General features: G+C 36.4%; 1 protein-coding gene and 1 long non-coding RNA gene across 2 annotated transcripts in view; both read left to right on the top strand.

Annotated features, from left to right (window-relative positions):
* Positions 1 to 3,416: 3,416 nt before the first annotated feature.
* Positions 3,417 to 8,561, top strand: LOC140844429 (uncharacterized). The gene is made up of 3 exons (XR_012122695.1): positions 3,417 to 3,519; positions 6,898 to 6,949; positions 8,381 to 8,561. It is a non-coding gene; the product is annotated as an uncharacterized lncRNA (long non-coding RNA).
* A 732-nt stretch (positions 8,562 to 9,293) lies between these two features.
* LOC140848463 (THO complex subunit 2-like) overlaps positions 9,294 to 26,821 on the top strand; it is a 92,166-nt gene continuing 74,638 nt past the window's right edge. Inside the window, 3 exon segments of the mRNA XM_073232154.1 lie at positions 9,294 to 9,421; positions 9,969 to 10,102; positions 24,189 to 24,355. Coding sequence (XP_073088255.1) covers positions 9,294 to 9,421; positions 9,969 to 10,102; positions 24,189 to 24,355 — 429 coding nt within the window.

Here is a 26,821-nt window from a genome sequence, read left to right as displayed (position 1 = left end):
CTACTGCAAAGCCACAGTAATCAAGACACTTTGGTACTGGCACAAGAACAGAGCCACAGACCAGTGGAACAGATTAGAGACTCCAGACATTAAACCAAACATATATGGTCAATTAATATATGATAAAGGAGCCATGGACATACAATGGGGAAATGACAGTCTCTTCAACAGATGGTGCTGGCAAAACTGGAGAGCTACATGTAAGAGAATGAAACTGAATCATTGTCTAACCCCATATACAAAAGTAAATTCAAAATGGATCAAAGACCTGAATGTAAATGATGAAACCTTAAAACTCTTAGAAAAAAAACAGGCAAGAAACTCTGAGACATAAACATGAGACACTTCTTCATGAACACTTCTCCCTGGGCAAGGGAAACGAAAGCAAAAATGAACAAGTGGGACTGTATCAAGCTGAAAAGCTTCTGTCCAGCAAAGTTCACCATCAATAGAACAAAAAGGTACCCTACAGTATGGGAGAATATATTCATAAATGACAGATCCGATAAAGGGTTGACATCCAATATATATAAAGAGCTCACACACCTCAACAAACCAAAAGCAAATAATCCAATTAAAAACAGTCAGAGGAGCTGAGCAGACATTTCTACAAACAATAAATTCAGATGGCCAACAGACACATGAAAAGATCCTCCACATCGCTAGTCATCAGAGAAATGCAAATTAAAACCACAATGAGATATCACCTCACATCAGTAAGGATGGCCACCATCCAAAAGACAAACAACAACACATGGTGGGGAGGTTGTGGCGAAAGGGGAACCCTCCTATACTGTTGTGGGAAATGTAAATTAGTTCAACCATTGTGGAACGGAGTACAGATGTTCCTCATAAAGCTTAAAATATAAATATCATTTGACCCAGGAATTCCACTTCTTGGAATTTACCCTAAGAATACAGCAGCCCAGTTTGAAAAAGACAGATGCACCCCTATGTTTATCGCAGCAGTATTTACAATAGCCAAGAAAAGGAAGCAACCTAAGTGTCCATCAGTAGAGGAATGGATGAAGAAGACGTGGTACATATACACAATGGAATATTATTCAGCCATAAGAAGAAAACATATCCCGCCATTTGCAACAACATGGATGGAGCTAGAGGGTGTTATGCTCAGTGAAATAAGCCAGGCGGAGAAAAACAAGTACCAAATGATTTCACTCATATGTGGAGTATAAGATTAAAGAAAAACTGAAGGAACAAAAGAGCAGCAGAATCACAGAACCCAAGAATGGACTAACTGTTACCAAAGGGAAAGGGACTGTGGAGGATGGATGGGAAGGGAGGGATAAGGGCTGAGAAAACGAAAGGGGGCCTCACAATTAGTACATATAGTGTGTGGGGGCGTCATAGGGAGGGATGTGCAACACAGAGAAGACTAGTAGTGATTCTGCAGCATCTTACTACGCTGATGGACCCTGACTGTAATGGGGTTTGTGAGGGGGACTAGGTGAAGGGGGGAGTCTAGTAAACATAATGTTCTTCATTTAATTGTAGATTAATGATAACAAAATGAATAAGAAAAATTACTATAGTATATCCACTGATAAAAAATACAGTAGGACTTCCTAACCAGTTAAATGGGCATTTAAAGAATATGTGAGTTGGGGACTGTTTTTGCTTCTTTGTGGATCACGTTGTGATTGTTTTTATGTCCTTTACTGTCAGCAAAATGACCTGGGCTCTTTGTTCTCTGTTTTATAGTCTCCTGTGATTAAGATTAGAATTCCCTCAGCCTCTATCAGCTTATATTCTTATGGAAATTTAGTTTGATATTCAGCTGTTTTGTCCTAAGAGTGATTGCTTTTATTAAAAATCTTAGTTATCTGGGTAACTTTACATGAGTATTATTTGCTGTAAAAGCATTTTATTGATGGAAATTCAAAGCATTAAATTAACCTCATATTCCTACCATGCTAACAAGTTAGTTTTTATATAGTTTATTTTAAGCATAATTAAGGCATATTTGTGAAAAAGGTGGGTTTATTTAATAATGAATTCTTCATAAGGAGTTGGGACAGTTGGGCTATAGTACATTAACAAATAATTTGAGGACAAATTTATTTGATTGTAGAATACTATTTTCATTGTTTAAAGGGGGATTGATATGAGTCTTGATTTCTATTATATTCTCTTTTTGTGACTAGTAAAACCAAGAGAGAAGATTTTAAATATTTAGTTTTTTATTTGCTGTTTTGCCCTGAAAACTTTTTGATTCCTTTTAAAAGGGGATTATAATTTGACTTTATTTTACATAAATGTTTTTAGAGCTGCCTGTTTTCCTACTTAAGAAAGGAAGCAAGTAAAGTTTTTATTGTATGAAACTAAATAAAATGATAGCTGGAAGGAGTTGTTTACCTAACCAATAACAATCCACCCTGCCCCACACACCCAAAAAAGAGATTCTTCCTCCTAGAAAGGGGACTACTTGCTAATTTTAATAGTGAATGATAGTACTTGTGGTTGACAGTTCTCATAGAGTTGCTGTTTTATGTATGTAATTATTTTAGTTTGAATTCTGATGGAAATAGAGGGCAAAAAAGATTGATATTTGGGGAGAAGTTTCTCTGACCTTAGGATATCTGTAAAAGTTGATTTTATATTTACTGCTATTCCTTGCCTATTGTCAGTGTAGCCCTGAGATTGAATTGACTATAATCTGAATATATTTAGAAAAATCTGTGAAATCTGATGATGAGAGGAATGGCTAATTTAGTTTATATTCACATGGTGGAGTTCTATTCAGTCTTCTTATTCAGCCATAAGAAGAAAACAAATCCTACCATTTGCAACAACATGGATGGAGCTAGAGGGTATTATGCTCAGTGAAATAAGCCAGGCGGAGAAAGACAAGTACCAAATGATTTCACTCATATGAGGAGTATAAGAACAAAGAAAAATTGAAGGAACAAAACAGCAGCAGAATCACAGAACCCAAGAATGGACTAACAGTTACCAAAGGGAAAGGGACTGGGGCAGATGGGTGGGAAGGGAGGGATAAGTGCAGGGAAAAAGAAAGGGGAGACTTTGGTGATTTTGGAGACTTTTGTACCTAGAGAAAATGCTTTTAAAAGTGTTAGTGGGGTAATTAGAATACCAAATGATGTGCCTTGTGAATTCAAATATATAAAATATGTTGACATAAAGGAAAAGATGGGGAGGGAATGCTCAAGCAGTAGTTATGTTATAGTAGTATAGTCAAGGTTCGCTTTTTTTCTCTTTTAGTATTTTGTTTTGTGAAAATAAAAGGAAAAAAATCTAGAGAAAAGTATTAAAGTATATTTTTCATACCATTGTTGATGTTTATAATAATTCTTAGAAGTAGAAAATACGTAGATCTAACACTTGAGGGTCTACATTTCATGTTCAAGAGTCTGTGTTCTCACATTATTTCTATTATGTTCTACAGATTTCCAGCAAGCTCTTTATGAGTTATCATGCCATGTCGTTAATGGAAATCTCAAGCATGAACATGCATCTAATGTTCTTAACGACATTAGTGTAAGTTGTGTGTGTGTGTTCTTTTTTGATACAAATATCCCTGTAGTGTATAAATTGGCATTTCATTTTATTCAGAATTATAGTGAGGTAGGGCGGGGACATGGGACAAGCATCATAATTAACTTTTCCTACCTATGATGAAAAATTCTGAGATATAAACAGTATAGTAAGAACAGGAGGAACCCCATCTTAAGGCTAAGATTCCATTTTAAAAAGCAGCGAGTTGAAGAAGTAAGATTGCTAACATATTCTCTGGTAATGAGACAGTAGCCCAACAGCCTATCTTAAGGCAGGGCAGGCAGTCTTAACTGATATGTCCCTACTACTTGAGGGTAACCCTATCTTGGAGAAGAACTGGACAAATAAATTCCTTGTGTTGGATTTATTTAGCAGAATTATCTGGAGGACTGATAAGAAAGGAAAAGAGACATGGTGTCTCTCACCAGAGATAAGCACCTTGAGACCACAAGTCAAGCCTATGCCCAACAACCCCCCTCTGCCGTTTGCCCCATTCTTGAAAGCCTTAAAAGGCAGAATCCCCAAACTTTCAGTGTGCCTTCTCTCTGAGGTCGTCTGCACCTTCTCTAAGTGTGTACTTTCAGATAAAGCTTTCTCACTGCTCAGATTATTGCGGTCTTCATTCTGTCTCCGATTTACTCCTAATAAGTAGGAAGGGGCTGCTAAGAGATCAGATTTGGGCCTGCATGTTTCCATCCCATTGCCTGGGTGACATGGACGGAACTGCCGCTGTGCGATCTGTTCTTAGTAGCCTGCCGGAAAATCTCCTTTCTTTGGGAAGTTCTCAGAACATAATCTTACTCCATTCTGTTCTTGGCTCCCCCAAATCCTGGAGTCATAGGGGCTAGTCCCCGTGCTGTGCAGATCCATGTGGACGCAAGATGCCAGGTGACTCTGGCTTCAGGAGTTGGCAAGGGAATCTGTCCTAGGCCAAGAAATTTCCCTCTTTCCCTTGCACTTTCCTGTTCTCTGGTGCCTGCAAGGCAGCTGCCATTCCCTGCTGCTGTTGCTTTAATGGATTCCTTCCTTACCTACACTGGGCTGACCTGTTGGAGAATTCTCTCTCACCCAGAATTAAGAAGGCTTCCCCCATCCAGGTTGAGGTTTCTCCTAGTTCTTCACCTAGCTGCCCAGCAACAACAGTAGTGAATGTTTTAAGGTAATAGTGATAAGTCATTGTTGCTAGGCAGAAACACATTTTAATCTTTTGTCTGGTTGTGAGTAAAATGGAAAATGTTAGGTAAGCTGGGAGAGCAAAAAAAAAAAAAAGCCAGCATTTTACTGAACTCAAGGTATACTCAATTAAAAGTGCTACTATAAAAAATAATTTGGCTAGAATATGTTTTTCTCCCAATATAGCATCTCCAGGTATTTTCTTTCGTTTGTGGTTATGTTTAGAAGTTAAATGTATTTTTTAAATTGAGGATTCAGTGATTTTGAATTGAGGTTGTATAGAGGACCTTCACTTGATACCAATTTTCATGTTTTTGCCATTTATTTTAGAAAATATTAACTAGATTTTCCCCCCTAACCTTTAAGTGGTTATTCTGTTTCACTCTTTTATTTTTTAGAGTATTTAAGTTAACTTCAGACCAGATACTGGTCATTGTGGTTTGATATTTAAATGGAAAGATGAATTGTCAAATTGTAGTCATGTTTATTGTAAACCAGTAGTTAAGTTTCAGTTTTTACAAGTGGTGTATTACTCTATTAGGCTGTATTTTCAACTGACATAAATAAAATTATCTGCCCAGTTGAGAACAACTTTCATAACTATTACTGAGGTAGGACCTGGCACTTCTTGATGTCAACATGCATTTTACCCTGTGTTGCTTTAAGCTTCTGTGGCATTTTCGTGCTAGCGTAGGTCATCTCCTTTATATTTTTGTGTTTTTCCGAGGATGGTTCTAAGGAACTTCTGTGTTTAGCTGTTGTGATTTTTTCCCCTCACATTGAGATGTATTTGAGCAGTAGAGGTTCAATATGCATTTCTCTTTTATTGCTAAATTTTCTATATGAGAAAGCAACATTAGTTCATGTTGGAGTAGTCTTTCAACTGTGAGTTTTCCATGTTTGAAAACTCGTGTCTTGCTCTATTAATTTCCGGTCTTCAGGTATCCTGAGTACTTGCATTCAAGTAGACATAGCCAAAGTTCATAGCCATTTAAGAAATTTGAGGCTAAAATCTGGTTGACAGTTAAGGTTATATCATTCCATTAATTGGGCATTGGTGTAGGGTTTAGTGTATTTATGGAATTTGATTATAATACTTTTCTCATTTATTGAAAATGAACAGTCCAAATGAACTTAATGTTTATAAAAAGTATTTTATTGAAGTATAGTTGACATATTAGTTCTAGATGTATGACAGTGATTCCACATTTATGTACATTACGAAATGCTCACCATGACAAGTGCAGTTACCATCTGTCACCATAAAATGTGTGTTTTGTTCTTCCTTAGCTCACCCTTCCTTTCAGTCCTTCGTGATACATATTCTTCTGCAGCTGGATTGTCTTTGTCATGGCCTTCTCATAGTACTGAATCGCACGGGCCCGCTTCTTAGCCACAGGAGCATATCCTGTGTGTCTCTTACAGATGCCAGGTTTTGCTTTAGAATTACATTTCTTTCCTTTAGTCTCTGAAAATAGGCTAGTTTTAGGGTTACTACAGTGCCAGCAAACTAACTGCAATAACTGAATTATGTCCTTCCTAATGAAAAATCGCTCTAAAATGGGGCATGGGAGTGGGAAGTTAGGAGACAGATCTAGTAAAAATGTTGAAGTTTTCGTCCAGAAATGAGGGGAGATTTTTGGGTGTGTTTCTCCAAAGGCTTACAACTGTTAGAGCATAAGAAAAATAAAGATAGATTTTTGATAATTGTCTTCGGAGAATCTTGAATTAGGGAACACCAGCTTGTGATTGTTCTTATATTTTTTAGATTTCTGTTCTGATACTACTATGATTTTTGCATAGGTCAGTGATGGGCACAATATTTGAAATTTTGGATGAGAAATAAACCATTTTTAACAGTTTTTCTTTAGGTAGGTGGGAGGTACTGCAAATTCCAGTGGTTTCTAACATGAAAATTCATTGGAAAAATTTCAATCAGTTGTGCTCTTTAATATTTCCTGGTGTTTATTTTATTTAGGTTTCTATTTTTTATCAAGTTATTTAATGATAGAAATTCAAACATTTTTTTCCAGCTGTTGTCTCTTTATTTTCTCTATATTATGAAACATGAAGAATTTTATTCCATGTCAACACAGCGGTGTTGGGGTTTTGTTATTCTGAAACCATAGTACTTGCTGGTGTGCTATTGTAGTGTTTTATTATGAATAATTATATTTTTAAAATTAGGAATTTCATGAGGATATGCCTTCCATTCTTGCTGATGTATTCTGCATATTAGGTAGGTATTAAACCTTTATTTCACCTGTAAAAAGTGTTGTTTATTAAATTAATGTACTATGTTAAAATGTTTTCTTCCAAAGTAAGTATTTTACAATGTACAAATGTTTTTATAAATCTAGAATATATATCTTTTCACTCTATAGAGACTATAGTATTTTAAGTCAAATGTGAGTACGATCATTGTTTATAAACTAGTGCTAGTTTTAGTTTATAATTCAGTTTTCAGAATGTATCTTTATATAAAATGAAGCTAAATTAAGCCATTTCAAATAAGAAGGCTAAGTTTTCTGAAGTTAGCTACATTGGCCAGGATATTGCGAAATGGCACTGTCCAGGAAGGGAAAATGGAGAAGGGCAAAGAAAACATGGGTATATTTCATGATAAATCCCCTTCTCTCAATTCTCACGGATGGCGGTAGAAACTAAACTGAAGCAAAGCGGTGGTAGGATGTCTGGGGAGAGCCCTACAATACTTAGAGGACCACTTTTAATACATCCCTAATATCAGTGCTGCTTTCTATAGCACATTCTAAAGTATGAGTTGACTTTAAAATAATAGTATGTAATTAGCTAAAGTAATAATCCTAAAATCATCTTTGTAATCTTGCTGATTCTAGTTGAAATTTTTGATGCTTGGCATTTGGAGCTAATTGTTTTATTTCTTTCATACTTCAGAAAATTATTCGACAAATAGGTCAGTTTTTTTATTGAAGTATTGTTGATATGCAATCTTTATTGGTTTCAGATATACAACAAGGAGGTCTCAGCTTTTAAAAAAGATTTCAGTAGGAAGAAAATAAAAATCTTGAATATATTTTTGTTTGCTGACTAGAATTATAACTCAAAATAGGATATTAAAAATATATTTTAATACTGTCTTTTCATAGAACTGATGGCCAGGTAGCTTGAATAGTAGTACATGGTACATGGTAACAAGGTGGCCAAGGTCAAGAGTTTTGAACTTCCTGAGTAATAGGATCTTTAATGTCAGAAGAGATCTTTGTTGTCACCCAGTTCAACTTAACACTCAAGAAAGGAATTTCTTCTTTAGTATCTGTGACATGTGGTCATTTAAACTTTGCTTTAATATTTCCATTTTTGAAAACAGTGGGGGGTTTTTTTGAAGCTTTGTTGCTTTTCCAGTGCCATAGCACGCAGCTTCTGTGTAATCTACTTACCATTTTATGGGTTTACCATTTTATGGGTATGCCATTGGTCACAGGGTCAGTCTCCAGTATAAGGAGAAATTAATTCTAAGCATTCATATGCATATGGAGGACAGCTCATGCTTACCATAGTTTCAGATTTTTTTTCCAAATGAGCATTTCAAAATTAGCTAGTTTTAAAGAAAATTAAGTATCTTAGTTTAGTGTTGGAGAGAGTCTAGGAAAATATGTCAAACTTTCATCTTTTTTTTCCTCCACTGTAGATACTGAGACAAATTGTTTAGAAGAAAAAAGCAAGAGTGACTATTTTACACAATTGGTATTAGCATGTTTGGTAAGTTTTAAAAAACGCTTTCTACATTTTCCATTGAACACTTGTAATTACAGTAAACACGTTAATGGAGGAGGATGTTGACATCTAGTTGACTATTCATTTTAAGGTGAGATTGGGGTTTTGAAATGGAATGATTTGTAAAATTAGACATACTAATTATTTCTGTGAGGTAGGCATGCTACCATATCATTTATCTATACATATAAAACCTTAGGTGGTATTCCTGACCTAATAAATTCCTGAGAGAAAGGTAAACATCTATCAAGTGAGTAGAAATGATGTGGACAGCTTTTAAACTGAGCAATTTTTCCTAAATGATTAGGTAAGGAGAAAAGAAATGAAGGTAGTTTGAAAATAATAAATTCTAGAACTTGTCATAATCATTGTCTAATAAACCATTTTGTGTTTATACATTTAGAATCAAGGAGAAATGCCATTACTCAGACCTGGAAGAATGTCCTTGTCTTTGCTGTGCTAGAATTTGACCAAAGTGCTGTATTATCTTAAAATACAGTTGACAGATTCAAATTTTAATCAGAATTTCATCGGTTGTTCTTGTCATTTGTAGGCTGTGTACAGCATGCATTTAATTTTTTAGTGAGTGTTTTTTTAAAGAGCTATGTCACATTTTTCAATATGTGCAGTCTTCATTTTTTTCAGTTGAAGTTCTAAGCTTTTTTTATTGTTACAAACTGATACGTTTTTGTGTTATTTTAGTATTTGGGAAAAGGTGTTTTGAATATATTGAAATATACTCAATATAAATAAATATATTATATATTTTAAATATTGTGGTTGTGTAGTTGGAATGCTAAGGAATAAATGGCCTTTAATATTTTTTAATGCAGTATTTAGTCTCAGACACAGTTCTAAAGGAACGCCTGGATCCAGAAACATTGGAATCATTAGGGCTTACCGAACAATCACAGCAGTTCAATCAAAAGTCAGTTAAAATCAAGACAAAACTCTTGTAAGTACACGTACCTTTCTGTTGCAGATCAAGTACCTGAGTGTGTTTTGTTAGCTCTCGTTTTGAATACTAGAAGTTTCTAAAGGCAGTTGAAGGTTTTTTATGTTGCTCTTACCATGTGTCTCCTATTTTTTCCTTTTAAAAGTAGCCTGTAATTACTGAGTCAGCATTGAACGTGGCCTGTGTGAAACTAGTATAAATTTTTTCCCATATTAGAAGTTGAAATAGTGTTCAGTGCTTTAAAATAATTTACAACTGGCTATATTCTAGGGTATATCCTGAGTGATGGAAATAGTGGTTTGTTGTTGCTCCTTGGGATTAGCAATATCTATTCTTTGTGTTACTGATTTTCCCTGTGTAATTGTCTCTTTGAACTATTGTTATCATTCTATCCTAAAAGATAAACAAAGGTAAATTTTTCAACAACAATTCTTAATATTGTTACTGAGAGAGATAAGAATATTCAATGAAAAGAGTACAGTACTCTTAATTAAGCTTGCTAATTGAAATTAATTTTATCCCCTGTATGACGTTTATCTAATTTCAGTTGTAAGCAGCAAAAATTCAATTTGCTAAGAGAAGAGAATGAAGGTTATGCGAAGCTGATTGCTGAATTGGGGCAAGATTTATCTGGCAATATTACTAGTGACTTAATCGTAGAAAATATCAAATCTTTAATAGGTAAGACATGCATAGTATGTTAATAAGAAATGAGTTTTTTAGTTATTGGAGGATATACATAAAGACAAAATGAGTGCATTCCCTATAGTTTTTTTTAAATTAAGAAATGAGAGCATGTGTTTTTAAACTTGTTCTTTTAAGATTTTATCAGTAATAAAAGATTTAAGTTGATGATGACAAATCTTTTTGTCACTGTCACCTGTGTGTTTGTATTAGTTTCTGGTTTCTCTGGTATTTCTCTTCAACTTTTAAGTATTTCTCAATAATTTTATAGAGAGCAGAAAATAAAGTAAGCAGTTGAAACACAAATAAAGTCTTCGCTGAACTCTTGAAATGCAGAGATGTTTAGCTTTTGTGAACTTGCTTTACAAAATATCTTTACCAGGGACATTGAACACACCTTATTTTATCTTTACAGCAGCCTGTTAAAGTAAGTGCAGCAGGTGGTATAAAAGTGTAACAGGAAAGTTATTTTTTATGAGAATTTTTAAAAATAAATCTTTCTTTAGCATTATTCTTTTTATTTGCATTGAGTATATAGAGGAAATAGTTGGCTTCTATAAAAAGGAGGAATGAATGGTAGAAAAATAGGTAGTCCTGATTTTTCAAGAAAGGAAAGAATTGTCGCTCTTAATGGTTAGGTATTGTGCTAATTTAGGGAAGATTATCTAACACCTAGATGTCTTAGGTTTTGAGACCTTTTGGAGAAGTTGTATTTCCTGCTTCTCTAGTTATATATATATATATATATATATATATATATATATATATATATATTTTTTCTCTTTAGATATTTTTGATTCATTTAGTTATTATTCTACAGTTACATGAAGAACATTATGTTTACTAGACTCCCCCCTTCACCTAGTCCCCCCCACAAACCCCATTACAGTCACTGTCCATCAGCGTAGTAAGATGCTGTAGAATCATTACTTGTCTTCTCTGTGTTTCACATCCCTGCCCATGCCCCCCGGCATTATACATGCTAATCGTAAGGCCCCTTTTCTTTTCCCCTGCCCTTATGCCACCCTTCCCACCCATCCTCCCCAGTCCCTTTCCCTTTGGTAACTGTTAGTCCATTCTTGGGTTCTATCATTCTGCTGCTCTTTTGTTCCTTCAGTTTCTCTTTGTTCTTATACTCCACATATGAGTGAAATCATTTGATACTTGTCTTTCTCCACCTGGCTTATGTCACTGAGAATAATACCCTCTAGCTCCGTCGATGTTGTTGCAAATGGTAGGATTTGTTTTCTTCTTATGGCTGAATAGTGTTCCATTGTGTATATGTACCACATCTTCTTTATCCATTCATCTACTGATGGACACTTAGGTTGCTTCCTTTTCTTGGCTATCGTAAATACTGCTGCAATAAACATAGGGGTGCATCTGTCTTTTTCAAACTGGGCTGCAGTATTCTTAGGGTAAATTCCAAGAAGTGGAATTCCTGGGTCAAATGCTATTTCTATTTTAAGCTTTTTGAGGAACCTCCATACTGCTTTCCACAATGGTTGAACTAATTTACATCCCCACCAACAGTGTAGGAGGGTTCCCCTTTTGCCACAACCTCGCCAGCATGTGTTGTTGTTTGTCTTTTGGATGGTGGTGATCCTTACTGGTGTGAGGTGATATCTCATTGTGGTTTTAATTTGCATTTCTCTGATGACTAGTGATGTGGAGTATCTTTTCATGTGTCTGTTGGCTATCTGAATTTCTTGTTTAGAGAACTGTCTGTTCAGCTCCTCTGCCCATTTTTTAATTGGATTATTTGCTTTTTGTTTGTTGAGGTGTGTGAGCTCTTTATATATTTTGGATGCCAACCCTTTATCGGATCTGTCATTTATAAATATATTCTCCCATACTGTAGGTTACCTTTTTGTTCTATTGATGGTGTCCTTTGCTGTACAGAAGGTTTTCAGCTTGATACAGTCCCACTTGTTCATTTTTGCTTTTGTTTCCCTTGCCCAGGGAGATATGTTCATGAAGAAGTCACTCGTGTTTATGTCCGAGAGATTTTTGCCTATTATTTTTTCAAAGAGTTTTATGGTTTCATGACTTACATTCAGGTCTTTGATGCATTTCGAATTTACTTTTGTGTATGGGGGTAGACAATGATCCAGTTTCATTCTCTTACATGTACCTGTCCCGTTTTGCCAGCACCATCTGTTGAAGAGATTGTCATTTCCCCATTGTATTTCCATGGCTCCTTTATCTTATATTAATTGACCATATATGTTTGGGTTAATGTCTGGAGTCTCAATTCTGTGCCACTGGTCTGTGGCTCTGTTCTTGTGCCAGTACCAAACTGTCTTGATTACTGTGGCTTTGTAGTAGAGCTTGAAGTTGGGGAGCATGATCCTCCCCACTTTATTCTTCCCTCTCAGGATTGCTTTGGATATTCGGGGTCTTTGGTGCTTCCATATGAATTTTTGTACTATTTGTTCCAGTTCATTGAAGAATGTCGTTGGTAATATGACAGGGATCGCATCAAATCTGTAGATTGCTTTGGGCAGGATGGCCATTTTGACGATATTAATTCTTCCTAGCCAAGAGCATGGGATGAGTTTCCATTTGTTAGTGTCCTCTTTAATTTCTCTTAAGAGTGTCATAGTTTCCAGGGTATAGGTCTTTCACTTCCTTGGTTAGGTTTATTCCTAAGTATTTTATTCTTTTTAATGCAATTGTGAATGGAATTGTTTTCCTGATTCCTCTTTCTATTAGTTCTTTGTTAGTGTATAGGAAAGCCACAGATTTCTGTGTGTTAATTTTGTATCCTTAAGTTTTGCTGTATTCTGATATCAGTTCTAGTAGTTTTGGAGTGTATTCCTTAGGGTTTTTTTTATGTACAATATCATGTTATCTGCAAATAGTGACCGTTTGACTTATTCTTTGCCAATTTGGATTCTTTGTATTTCTTTTGTTTAGTCTAATTGCCGTGGCTAGGACCTCCAGTACTATGTTGAATAACAGTGGGGAGAGTGGGCAACCCTGTCTGTTCCCAATCTCAGAGGATAAGCTTTCAGCTTCTCACTGTTCAGTATGATATTGGCTGTGGGTTTATCATATATGGCCTTTATTATGTTGGGATACTTGCCCTCTATACCCATTTTGTTGAGAGTTCTTTTCATGAATGGATGTTGAATTTTGTCAAATGCTTTTTCAGCATGTATGGAGATCCTCATGTGATTTTTGTCCTGTTTCTTCATGTGGTTAATGATGTTGATGGATTTTCAGATGTTGTACCATCCCTGCATCCCTGGGATGAATCCCACTTGGTCATGGTGTATGATCCTTTGGATGAATTTTTGAATTCGGTTTGCTAATATTTTATCGAGTATTTTTGCATGTAAGTTCATCAGGAATATTTGTCTGCAATTTTCTTTTTTTGGTGGGGTCTTTGCCTGGTTTTGGTATTAGGGTGATGTTGGCTTCATAGAATGAGTTTGGGAGTATTTTCTCCTGTTCTATTTTTTGGAAAACCTTAAGGAGAATGGGTATTATGTCTTCTCTGTATGTCTGATAAAATTAGGAGGTAAATCCATCTGGCCCGGGGGTTTTGCTCTTGGGTAGTTTTTTTGATTTCCGCTTCAGTTTTGTTGCTGGTAATTGGTTTGTTTAGATTTTGTGTTTCTTTCTTGGTCAGTCTTGGAAGGTTGTATTTTTATAGGAAGTTGTCCATTTCTTCTAGGTTTTCCAGCTTGTTAGCATATAGGTTTTCATAGTAGTCTCTAATAATTCTTTGTATTTCTGTGGGGTCCGTTGTGATGTTTGCTTTCTCGTTTCTGATTCTGTTGATGTGTGTTGATTCTCTTTTTCTCTTAATAAGTATGGCTACAGGCTTATCTGTGTTATTTTCTCAAAGAATCAGTTCTTGGTTTCATTGATTTTTTCTATAGTTTTATTCTTCTCAATTTTATTTATTTCTTCTTTGATCTTTATTATGTCCCTCCTTCTGCTGACTTTAGGCCTCATTTGTTCTTTTTTTTCCAAGTTTGATAATTGTGATGTTAGACTATTCATTTGGGTTTGTTCTTCCTTCTTTAAATATGCCTGGAGTGCTATATACTTTCCTCTTAATACTGCTTTCACTGTGTCCCACAGGAGTTGGGGCTTTGTGTTGTTGTTTTCATTTGTTTCCATATATTGCTTTATCTCTATTTTAATTTGGTCATTGATCCATTGATTGTTTAGGAGCATGTTGTTAAGCCTCCATGTGTTTGTGGGCCTTTGTGCTTTCTTTGTGCAATTTAGTTCTCGTTTTTTACTTTTATGGTGTGAAATGTTGCTTGGTAGAATTTCAATATTTTGGAACTTACTGAGATTCTTTTTGTGGCCTAGTATGTGGTCTATTCTGAAGAACCGTGTGCACTTGAGAAGAATGTATATCCTGTTGACTTTGGATGTAGAGTTCTATAGATGTCTGTTAGGTCCATCTGTTCTAGTGTGTTGTACAGTGCCTCTGTGTCCCTACTTATTTTCTGTCTGGCGCATCTGTTCTTTGTAGTGAATTGTATGTCGAAGTCTCCTAAAATGAATGCATTGCATTCTATTTCCTCCGTTAGTTCTGTTAGTATTTGTTTCACATATGCTGGTGCTCTTGTGTTCGGTGCATATATATTTGTAATGGTTATATCCTCTTGTTGGACTGACCCCTTTATCATTATGTAATGTCCTTATTTATCTCTTGTTACTTTCAATGGTTTGAAGTCTATTTTGTCTGGTACTAGTACGGCAACACCTGCTTTTTTCTCCCTGTTGTTTGCATGAAATATCTTTTTCCATTCCTTGACTTTTAGTCTCTGCATGTCTTTGGGTTTGAGGTGAGTCTCTTGTAAGCAGCATATAGATGGGTCTTGTTTTTTTATCCATTCAGTGACTCTATGTCTTTTGAATGGTGCATTCTGTCCATTTACCTTTAGGGTGACTATTGATAGGTATGTACCTATTGCCATTGCAGGCTTTAGATTCATGGTTACTACAGGTTCAAGGTTAATTTCCTTACTATCTAAGAGTGTAAGTTAACTCACTTAGTATGGTTTTACAGTCACAACCTAAATGTTCTTTTCTGTTTCTCCTCCTTTTTCTTCCTCCATTCTTTATATATTAGGTATCATATTCTGTACTTTTTGTCTATCCTTTGATTGACTTTGGAGATAGTTAATTTAATTTTGCATTTGCTTAGTAATTAGCTGTTCTAATTTCTTTACTGTGGTGTTATTACCTCTGGTGACAGCTATTCAACCTTAGGAACACTTCCATCTATAGCAGTCCCTCCAAAATAGACCGCAGAAATGGTTTGTGGGAGGTAAATTCTCTCAGCTTTTGCTTATCTTGAAATTGTTTAATCCCTCCAAATTTAAATGATAATCTTTCCAGATAAAGTAATCTTGGTTCCAGGCCCTTCTGCTTCATGGCATTAAATACATCATTCCACTTCCTTCTGGCCTATAAGTTTTCTGCTGAGAAGTCTGATGTTAGCCTGGTGGGCTTTCCTTTGTCTATGATCTTATTTCTGTCTCTGGCTGCTTTTAACAATTTTTCCTTATCCTTGATCTTTTCCATTTTAATTACTATGTGACCTGGTGTTGTCTTCCTTGGGTCCCTTATGTTGTGAGATCTGTGGATCTCCATGGTCTGAGAGACTATCTCCTTCCCCCGACTGGGGAAGTTTTCAGCAACTACCTCCTCAAAGTCACTTTCCATCCCTTTCTGTCTCTCTTCTTCTTCTGGTGTCCCTATAATGGGAATATTGTTCCATTTGGATTGGTCTCACAGTTCTCTCTATATCTTTCATTCTAAGAGATCCTTTTTTTCTCTCTCTGTGCCTCAGCTTCTCTGTATTCCTCTTCCCTAGTTTCTATTTCACTTATTGTCTCCTCCACCATATCCAACCTGCTTTTAATACCCTCCATCGTGCTCTTCAATGATTGGATCTCCATCCTGAATTCATTCCTGAGTTCTTGAATATCTTTCTGTATCTCCATTAGCATGTTGATGATTTTTATTTTGAAGTCCCCTTTGGGAAGAGTCACGAGGTCCATATCATTGAAATCTTTCTCGGGAGTTGTATTAGTAATTTTACTCTGGACCTGGTTTCATTGGTGTTTCATATTTGTACATGGCGCCCTCTAGTGTCCAGAAGCTCTGTTCTGGAGCTGCTCATCCCCTGAAGCAATGTTGGTGGTCGCAGTGGAGCGGTATTGGTGACGAGGGGGGAGGGAAGAGCGGTGCCTGCGGGGAGGGAAGGGCTGTACCCCACTTCCCAGCTGCTGTGCCTGTCTCCACTGCCTGAACTAGTGAACCAAGCACACAGGTATAAGCTTTTGTCCCAGAGTAGCCAGATATGGATCCCTGCTTTCCACAAGCAGCCAGAAACCCAGTCTTCCCAGGAACTCCACCTTCCCAGCTTTCCAACCCCCATTCAGTGAGGTCTGCTCTTTTCTCCAGGTGTATGCAGTCTGGCGCCGTCCTCTTTCCTGTTGCTGTCTCAGGATTTGTTGTGCCAACTGTATTTTCTTGTTGTATCCAGTTTTAGGAGGAAGCCTCTGTCTCTCCTCTCATGCCACCATCTTTAGTCCTCTCTGGTTATATTTTAAGAGATGTTTATGCTCAACTTACTTCTTTGTTGGGATCCGGGGCTATGTCCCTTCCCCCACGTCTGAACGCAGCATGGGAAAGCACAAGCTTGAGAGCAACCGGTGCAGTCCTTGGAAGTTATCTGCTCACAAAAACTTATCTTGTCCTTGAAGATGAGCCAAGACTCCTCACTCTGAAAATAGGGAGACCTTGAGGATGTGTGAAAACACCTCCCTGCCAGCGCCACCTAAGGTCCAATTATCTCCTGACCCACCCCTTACTTGCTACTTGTATAAATTGAGCCTGTAAACAATAAACTTCGCCAGCTTGATCAGACATCCTGTCTTGCTGGTCATTCTTTGTGTCTCTTGCTTGTCTCATTTCTGCAGGCGTCTCCGGCACACTCCACATTCGTCCCGCGGGCTGGGACACTTCTTTCCCTGTTTTTTAAATTTATGTATGACTAAGAGTGGGGAGTATCCTGATCCTTACACAGTTCTTCCAATGTTATACTGAGTAGGAACTCAGATAAAACTATGTTTAACTACAGTCATCTTTAGTAAAGATCATGTTTTTAGCTTATGCTTTTGGTATAGAAGGTAAGATGCTTTTAGTTTAAAATTTCTACTTTCTTTGAAGTAAGTTTAGTTTTGGCAGCTGATTTACTCTCTCTGCTACTTCCTCCTGTTTCCACACCAAGACTTGTATTCCCCTAGGCCTGCAGGGCTCTTCCTTACCTGTGTGGCAGTGGCATGTTTAAAAAATCCTCCAGTAGGGTTTCTTTTTCTCTTTCTAGGGTAGGCTGTACCTTTTTCCTGCAGCATTTTGTTCTAGCTTGAGATGCCTGTCAGTACTGCTTTCCTATAGGTTTGTCTTTCCTTATGGCCTGCTATGCACTTTCCTAAGATGGTGTTTCCCACATAAGAATTTTGTGCTGTGTAAGTACCTACCTGGTTTTTTGGGTTTTTTTTTCACTTTGTTTGCCTATATCTTGTCATCTCATCTGGCCTTGTTTCTTCTAGTCTTTGTCCTTGTGAATTTATACCTTTTTATTTTGGTTCCTTGTTATTTTGGCAACATTTGAAAGCGGGGTTTTCCTGAAGGTGTGTTTTTATCTAACTGGGAAAATGGATGCTACTTACTTTTTTTTGAACTTTGCCCTCAGAGAACTGATTATGTTATTGTCTCCGAAGAACAGTGTGGGAATCACAAGTGCAAGCTCACGACATAATGGATATTCCATGAATATGAACAGTTAGATTTTATGGGCTAAACTTCTAGTATCAAGCATACTACGACACACACAAATGTCACCTCCTGGGTGTAGCCTTCCCTGCCATCTCCCCCAGGCCTGCCTCGTGTTCACTATTCTTCTGAGCACTTACCACCATATAACATGCAATGCATTTTATTCTCCAACCCCACTGGAATGTAGGCTCCATGAGGACATGGATTTTTGTTTGTTTGGTTTAGTATCTCTAACCTCAGTGCCTGATATATAGGTGCTGGATAAATACTTGTTGAAAAATGACTGCAATTTTCCCCCTTTCTTGTACAGTTTGTAGTGATTCTTACCTTCCTTCCCCTGACATTGTGGTGGGGGAACAGGATGGTACTTAGTGTGATCAGGAGCATCCTTATTTATTACCCTTTAACTAAAGGGTAGTTACTTGTTCCCTACAAGATTCTAGTTTATCAAAATGTTTATATCCTAAATATAAAACAGTTTCTAGCCTGCCGATAGCCTGGGGTTGTTTACTGCATGAAAAAGCAAGGAAGCAGAACTTTTATGAGCCTGCATGTGGTTGTGTTTTCAAACCCGACACTAAATTTGAAAAACTTGTCAAATAGGAGTGGATAGGATAGTGATCATTAAGTTCTTGAGCTGTCATGATAGATCCCACACAAACCATCCCTGCATCAAGATGGCAGAAAACATCTACAATAAATTAGAGATGAGGATATTAGAGTTGGACTCCTTTGATTGCTGAACTAAACCATAAGCACTTTACTCTTCTGAATGCCCTTCGAAAGAAAGTAGTGGCTAGGTATTCTTCTAAGTTAGTGGTCAGCAAACTTTTTTCTGTTAAGAGTGAGATAGTAAATTTTTTTTTGTTTTGTCGGCCACGTGGTTTTTGTTGGAACTACTCAACATTGCCATTGTAGTATGAAGGAAGCCACAGGCTGTATCTAAATAAATGATTGTTTCTGTGTTCCAGTACAACTTTATTTACAAAATCTGAATGGATTTGAGCCATAGGCTGTATGTAGTGTGCTAATCTCTGCTCTAAATCAAAAGTGCTGAGTAACATTATTTATGGACCTAGCTTACTTGAGTTTAGTTTTAAAGAATGAAAATGCTTCTCTCTGGTTTTGGGTGTAGTGGCTCATGATCTCTTTGGCCTAGGCTCTAGACCTGTCCCACTCACCCTCAATCAGAGACCTCTTCATCAAATTTCAGGACCTTCTCATTTGTTGCCTGGTGTCCAAGGTTGTAGCTTTGGCTGGGGGTAGGGTGAGAGTCTCTGCCTCTTGGGTCTCACAGGTTAAATGTGGTTGCTTGTCAAATGACCACAAAAACATTAAACACAAAATAAAAACCCAAGCCAAATGATTTTATTCTTGGACAGATTATGGGACATTTAACCCCCTTGACTATGTTATCTCGAGTATGCTTAATATTTTGTATTGGGTCCAGTCTGAATATAAGGGCCCTTCAGCCTAGAAACATCTTACTGTGTTAGCTGTCTGCTGTCCTTTTGAAAGGGAAGCCAGTTGACTGCCTCCTCTGCTTAAGTTTTTGCTTTATTGAAGTTTCTTTACTGTATACTAGTTATGAAGAAGTTGTTTTTCTCTACTATGAAAAGAAGATAGCAATTGGTGTTCTCATCACTAGTTTTTTTATAATTATACTTTCATTTTGTTTTGTTTTTTTTGCAAGGTTCATTTTTCTGCATCTTGGTTCCTTGGTTCTTGCCTTGATCCTATGTGCAGTTTTTTGCAAATACTATTTCTTAGCAATAGTCTAATATAGGTTTTTATTTGCCTGTTTTAGTCCACTAGAGCTACTGTAACGAAGTACTACAGACTGGGTGGCTTTATAAGCAACAGAAAGGTATGTTTCACAGTTCTTGAGGCAGGAAACCCAAGATTGGGTGCCAACATCTTTGGTTCTTGCCTTGATCCTATGTGCTGTTTTTTGCAAATACTATTTCTTAGAAATAGTCTAATATAGGTCTTTATTTGCCTGTTTTAGTCCATTGGGGCTACTGTAACAAAGTACCACAGACTGGGTGGCTTTATAAACAACAGAAACGTGTGTTTCACAGTTCTTGAGGCAGGAATCCCAAGATTGGGCACCAGCATCTTTGATTCTTGCCTTGATCCTATGTGCAGGGTTTTGCAAATACTATTTCTTAGAAATAGTCTAACACAGGCTTTTATTTGCCTGTTTTAGTCTATTAGGGCTACTGTAACAAAGTACCACAGACTGGGTGGCTTTATAAACAACAAAAAGCTATGTTTCACAGTTCTTGAGGCAAGAAACCCAAGATTGGGCACCAGCATGTTTGGGTTCTGATGAAAGCCCTCTTCTGGGTTGCAGGCTGCTGACTTCTTGCTGTATCCTCATATGGTGGGAGGGGCAAGGGAGCTCTTTTTTTAAAGGGCATTGCCCTCATTTATGAAGGCTCCATTCTCATGACCTAATCATCCCCTCCACCCCACCCCATCCTCGCTATAGGTCCCACCTTCTGATACCATCATATTGGGCATTAGAAATTCTACACAGGAATTTTTTTGGGGGGGAGGTGGAGGACAAACATTCAGACCATAGTATAGCCTATTTCTAAAGTGAATTCTAGATGCCAGATCATGTTGTTTTATTCAAAATAAGTTTTTTTCTGTATTGGAAGGTCTGTTATATCAGACACATGGTTACTGGAGCTATCATATTGTTTGACATTATGGGCTAGGCATCTCAATCATGTTTACAATATTACATTGGGTTTTTTTTTCCTGTTAAGAATCTCAATTTGGCTTTTTCCTAAAACAACCATTGTCAGTTTAATTATATTTTTGCCTCTAGTTAAAATCACTTGCTCTGTACACTGGCTGTCTTGTCCATGTTTGAGGAAACTCCAGTTACTTTTCAGTGTATTTTTTCAAAGATCTATCACCCAAAAGGTGTGAAGTCCTCAAGATTTGAGAAGGCATTTTATTAATCTCTGTATCACAAGCATCTGGTATATAGTAGGTATTTATGTTTATTGAAATGAAGGAATTTCACCATTACAGATTCACTATTTCTATATTTTCCCTCTTGGTCCCTTCTGATATGGTTCCTTTGTCTGTTCCTCAAAAGTCATAAAGATATTATATGTGCTTATAAATATTCCTTAATGTAGCTGGTGAAAGAGGTAGGGAGCTAAGCTTATGTTCTCGCGTAAGGTCACATGACTACTGATGGTTAGGGTGGACAAGAGCCTTCTGAGATGCTTGAGCACAAGAGTGCCGATGTTCTGCCACGGCTGCCATTAGAAAAAAATTACTTTGGACATTCAAGATTACTGATTGTTACTAGAGTCCCATTGTATATGAAATAGCTTAGCTGTTACTTAGCAAATCTGTAAGGTTTTAAAAAGCATTTTAAAAATCTTTGGTTTGGTCTTACGTAGCAAAGGTCACTCCAATTTATTGGTCTAACTGATGGCATTTGAGACATTTAATAGTAAATTCATTAGCCAGTTCTTCTTTTTGAAAGATGCAAGGTTGATACCTGTTATAAATAGAAGTGCATATACTGCCTCTTCTAGATTACTGCCTTAAATTGCACCTAGAAAGAAGTTAGTAGATAGTTGACAGTGCAGGTCATTGATAGAAGTCTCAGTAGAGTAACACTGCTTCATAAAACATGTCAGTGGTTCATATTATAGGAAACTAAAAATGTAAACTTTAATGTGAATGAAACAACATTTCCATGTAACATGTTGCTGTTGTAGTTCTTATAAACACGTTTTGTATATGTAGCTTAATGGGTAATTAATTATAAGCCAGCCATTTTTTTCAAAATTATATTCAGTGTATCTTTTGTCCTTTCTGTTAGAGTATTATTCATTTTATATAATGATTGAATCTTTACATTTAGTAAACGTAGGAGTAGTTATAAGGTTGGAGAATTTGCTAGATCTTCCTTTGATAATGTTTATTGTCAATGTTACTAGCAGTTTGGAGGCATTTTTCCCATCTTTATTCAGGCATAATTGACATATAATAAACTGTCCAAATTAAAGAGCATCTTGAGTTTTAACATATGTATATACCTGTGAAAACCTCACTGCAACTTAGATAATGCTTGTTTCTATTACCTCCTCCCCCACCCCCCAATTTCCTCCTTTTTTATTTCATTCCCCTTCACTGCCTCGCCAGGCAACCACTGACCTGCTTTCTGACTCTATAGACCAGGTTGCATTTTCTAGAATTCTTTTATAAATGGAATCATATAGCGAATGTTCTATTTTGTCTTGCTTATTTCATTCAGCATCATTATTTTGCGATTCATGCATGTTGTACATATTAATAGTTCTTTCCTTGTTATTCCTGAGTGGTGTTCCACTGTATATACTACAAATATACTGTACCACAATTTCTTTACCCATTCATATGTTGATGGACATTTGAGTGTGTCCTATTGTATATAGAGCTGCTAGGAATATTTGTGTACAAGTCTTTGTGTGGACATAGATATTTACTTACCGTGGGAAAATACCTAGGATTGAAGTGGCTGGGTCTTATGGGAGGTGTAAGTTTGACTTTTAAGGAAACTCCTGGTTTTACAAAGTAGTTGTACCATTTCATATTTTATATTTCTTCTAGTAGCATTTAAAAATTCTAATTGCTATTTTGGAGTCACTTTTACATTAATTTTACTTTTTCAGTTGTTATTTGAGAGCCATACTTTTTGGGGTTACAGGGAGGGGCTAAAATATTTAGACATTTTCCTCCCAGAACTTTAATTAAATATCTTTTTGGAGAATTTGTAAAAATTGGAACTCTTTTCAGTAAGACATCATCAATGTGTTAGTTCATTTTTTCCTTAGTATGTGAAATGGAAAAAAAATGTGTTCTTAACTTCAGATTTCATAAAAAGAGGAAAGAAATACTTATAGTATTTGAAGAATTTGGTTTTCTAAGTAATTGCCAAGATAGTGTGAATCAGACATGAGTTTTATAGCATTTAGTATAGTTGCAGATTTAATAGGAGTAACTCTGGAAATCTTATAAAATAGGTTATGTAAGAATTTTCTTTGAAAAATCCCCAAAGTCATCTGTTAGGTACAGTGTTTGACATAATGCCTCTCCCTAAGTTCAGCGCAGTTCCATTTTCTGCTGCATTAGCCAGTGTTTATTTGCTTGCCACCGTGAAGTGGTTAGCTTGTGTGTACGGGTTGAGTCTAATGAAAAAATATGTAATTTAAAACACTAGAATTCTATTTGGCTTAATGCATAAGACATGTGGGAACTGATATAAACGGCATAGCAGATTAACATCTCATGCTGACTTTGGGTCATAAGTATACATTTTATTGAGAGGAATGGTGGGTAGAATTGCCTGTATCATTTAATTAAATGTTTATTTCTATCATTTTCTTTGCTGTGTGTAAATGGTTGTATTCTCATAAATTAAATGAGTATATGATGTCACTGCACTATAATATAATATGGCAGCAGCTGAAGCTGAATGCAAATAGAGGTAATAATTTACTAAGAGTAGGGTGGCTGATAGGCAGGTTTATTAAATATGTGTCCATTGGCCCTCTTGAGCTTACCTTAAGGGGTTAGCATGGATAAGTAGCCGTCTGCACTTATTCAGTGCTTCTTTCCTCCTGCTCTACCTTATTTTTTTCTTTCTCTCTTGCTTATCTTTATAAATGCTGCCCAAAACCGTAAGTATAAATCAGTGGTACAATTATTTTCTGTAGCTTTGTTGTGTATGTAAAATAAACTAAAAAATGATTCTAACAGTATGTTCTGCGTTCATGAATCTGAGCTTTTAACTGTTTGTAAACATTCAAAGTACTTCTATATAAAACATTAAAAAATCTCCTTTAGTTGCTTAACTTGTAAAATGCATTGTTTGATTTTCATATTTTGCTAAGAGTTAACAATGTTTATCTCTTTCACTAGCGAGAGTAATCAGTAACTGATGAGACAGTGTGGCAAAGAGGAAAGTTTACTTGACTTAGTGTTGCAGATCCTGAGCTTCAGCTGTATCACTAACCCACTTTGTAATGCTGGGAAAGTCACATTTCTTATATGTAAAATGTGGGGAATGGACTTGATGACCTTGAAAATTATGAAGATATTCTTCTGGGGAAGGGGAAGCAAATTTATAAAGGAAGTTGTTTTTAGAAACATTTTTATCTTGTAATGTAGGTTGTCCCATAAAGTTAATGGCTTCAGTAGAAATGATGTATAATCACTTTTGAATTTGTGTGTATCTCATCTCTTGCAGGATGCTTTAATCTGGATCCCAGTAGAGTTTTGGATGTCATTTTAGAAGTGTTTGAATGCAGGCCAGAACACGATGAATTCTTTATATCTTTATTAGAATCTTATATGAGTATGTGTGAACCGCAAACACTGTGTCATATACTTGGATCCAAGTTCAAGTTTTATCAGGTAATAAAAAAATGTGTATATGTGTATCTCTGTATATCAATGGAGAAAGAGGGGGAGGTTAATTTCATCATTTTATATGTACAGTTTAATTTGATTTTGTTTGTAAATGATTGGCTCCAGCTCAGCCATTCAAGCAGAGGAGAGAAGATAAATGGATAGGTAACAAAGCAAGATGATCAGTGCTATATTAGTAGGGTGAATGGTTTGATGTGAAAGCCTAGAGGAAAGCATAATAAATATTTGCCTTTCAAGAGATGGAATCGGGGAGGACCTTAGAGATACGACCTTTTTTTCACCTGGTTCTTGGAGGATGAGTAGAAGTTTTTTGAGAGTTGTCCATGCAGGCGTAACAAGTACTGTGAGAGTGAGGACATGACAGTATGAGTGTATGCAACAGATTGAAGAAATGGTACATAATCTGATGTGGCTGGATTGTAAGATGGGAAAAGAAGGGACCAGAAGTGAAGTTGGAAAGTTAGGTGCACTTTAGATTGTCAAGGTCCCTTGATATCTGTGCTGATTTAGAATTTTACTGAATAGATAGTACCCATCACAGTGACCTTTGGAATTTTTTATGGATGTGAATAAATTCTTAAGGCATATCGTAGCATAAATTTTCATTTAAAACACTATAGTAATTATGTAACAAATCTATGCTTTGGATTATTTCTGTTTCAATCCATTTTTCATATTATTACTATTACATTCTAAAATAGATGTAATTGACACACTGCACAAAAACCTCTGCCTGCAGAATGAAATTCAAACTTCCAAACATGGTAGAAAGGCTCCTCACAATCTAGCCCCATTCTTTCCTTCTATCCTCATCTTTAGTGATTTCATTTTCTTAAACCTAATATTCTCATCATAAGAAATTCCTAGCCATTTCCTGCATTTAGGTAAAGACAGTGCTACGTATAAACCTTTGTTTACATGCAGTTCTTTATAACTAGAAAAGTGTTCTTCCCCAACCATCTCACCTGTCTTTTCATCTTGTGAACTCCTATTTATTCTTTAAAATCAAGTGCTTCTTGTTCTGTAATTTCTTCACTGACACTTCACCCATGCAGAATTAGTCACTTTTTAATCTCTGTTCTCATAAAACTTGGCACAGAATTCTGGTACTTATCAGGTTATATTAGAATAAAACATATCTACATCCTTTGCAAGATTGTAAGCCACGTAGGACAAGGTCTGTGTTTTACTAATTTTTCTGAATTAATTTACTACTTAGCCTAGAGTACATGCTCACTAATTGTAAATGAGTGATCTATGTTTTAGGAAGATAACTGTTGATAGCATGGAGGATTTTAACATAATAAGGCCTCCATTGTCCTGTTGGTATAGCTTTCCTAATTTGTTTTCCTGCCTGGGGTACTTAGCTAGTCAAGAAATACTGATTTATTGAGTGTTTGTGATAATGGTGTTGCTTTGCTAGGCACTGAGGATACCCTGGTGAAGAGTGTGTATTCCTGTTCTCTGAAGGTCAAGTTTAGGATAATAATACAGTTTTTTAAGGATTTTCAAATGATAATATCCCCTACTGCCTTTGCTTATCTTTGATTTCCCATTTTTTGGGATGTTGCAGAAGAGAAGTCAGATGAGAACTTGAAAGCGTATACCGTTTTGATACCAAACAAGACTCATGGCAGGGTTTTCAGGCAAGAGCACTTTATCTTTGTTCAAGAATTGATGATAGCAGCTGTCCCCTGTTTCACCAGCAGCCAGGGAGGCCACTGTGCAAGTGTTAGTACAGGCAAAGAGAACTTAAAGTATTTAATCACATTTTAAGAGGCACTGTGGTTGTTTTGGGTTTGAGAACATGAAGCCAACTGCTGACATGACAGGGTAGCTGAAATTCAACTTGAGCATGCATGACTAGAGTATAGGTTAGGGCTTTGGAAATTGTAGGTCTTGGACCATATTGCAGTGAATAATGATAATCCACTGCATAACATCAAGTATTGCGAGTTTTAGAACTGAAATTTTTATATGAAAATATTCCTCATAATGGTAACACTTTTTGGGCTGAATTAAAATATCCCTGGGGGTCTTGACAATGTTGGAATAATCCTTTTTTTCAAAAATAGAATCTCTTTTTCTTATATGAGAAATGCCCAACCAAAAAATATTTGATTTTGAAATAACCTATTATTAGAAAGAATAACCCTCAAATTATAACACCATTCCCTTGTTTCTATTGCCCAAGTGATCTTGTTGTGACAGTCTGCAGTCTTAAGGACCCTTGAGGTTAAGGGAAGAAAAGTGTTTGTGTTAGAAGTTTTATAGTGTAGGAGGTAAAGGAAGGAAAGTCATAAAATCAGGAACTGCTAAGAATTAGGAGAAGTGCAAGTTGCAGCGCTCCAAAATCTTGAGACTACAGACTATCTACTGTTAAAAGAACATATGGGATGTGAACAGTTCCCAGGAATGTGTTGTTTTAAATTGTATGATTTTTCTCAAACT

Source organism: Manis javanica, chromosome 1 (genome assembly GCF_040802235.1).
Source record: "Manis javanica isolate MJ-LG chromosome 1, MJ_LKY, whole genome shotgun sequence".
NCBI lineage: Eukaryota > Metazoa > Chordata > Mammalia > Pholidota > Manidae > Manis > Manis javanica.
Note: the sequence above shows the minus strand (reverse complement) of the source record. Positions and strands in the feature narration are given on the sequence as shown.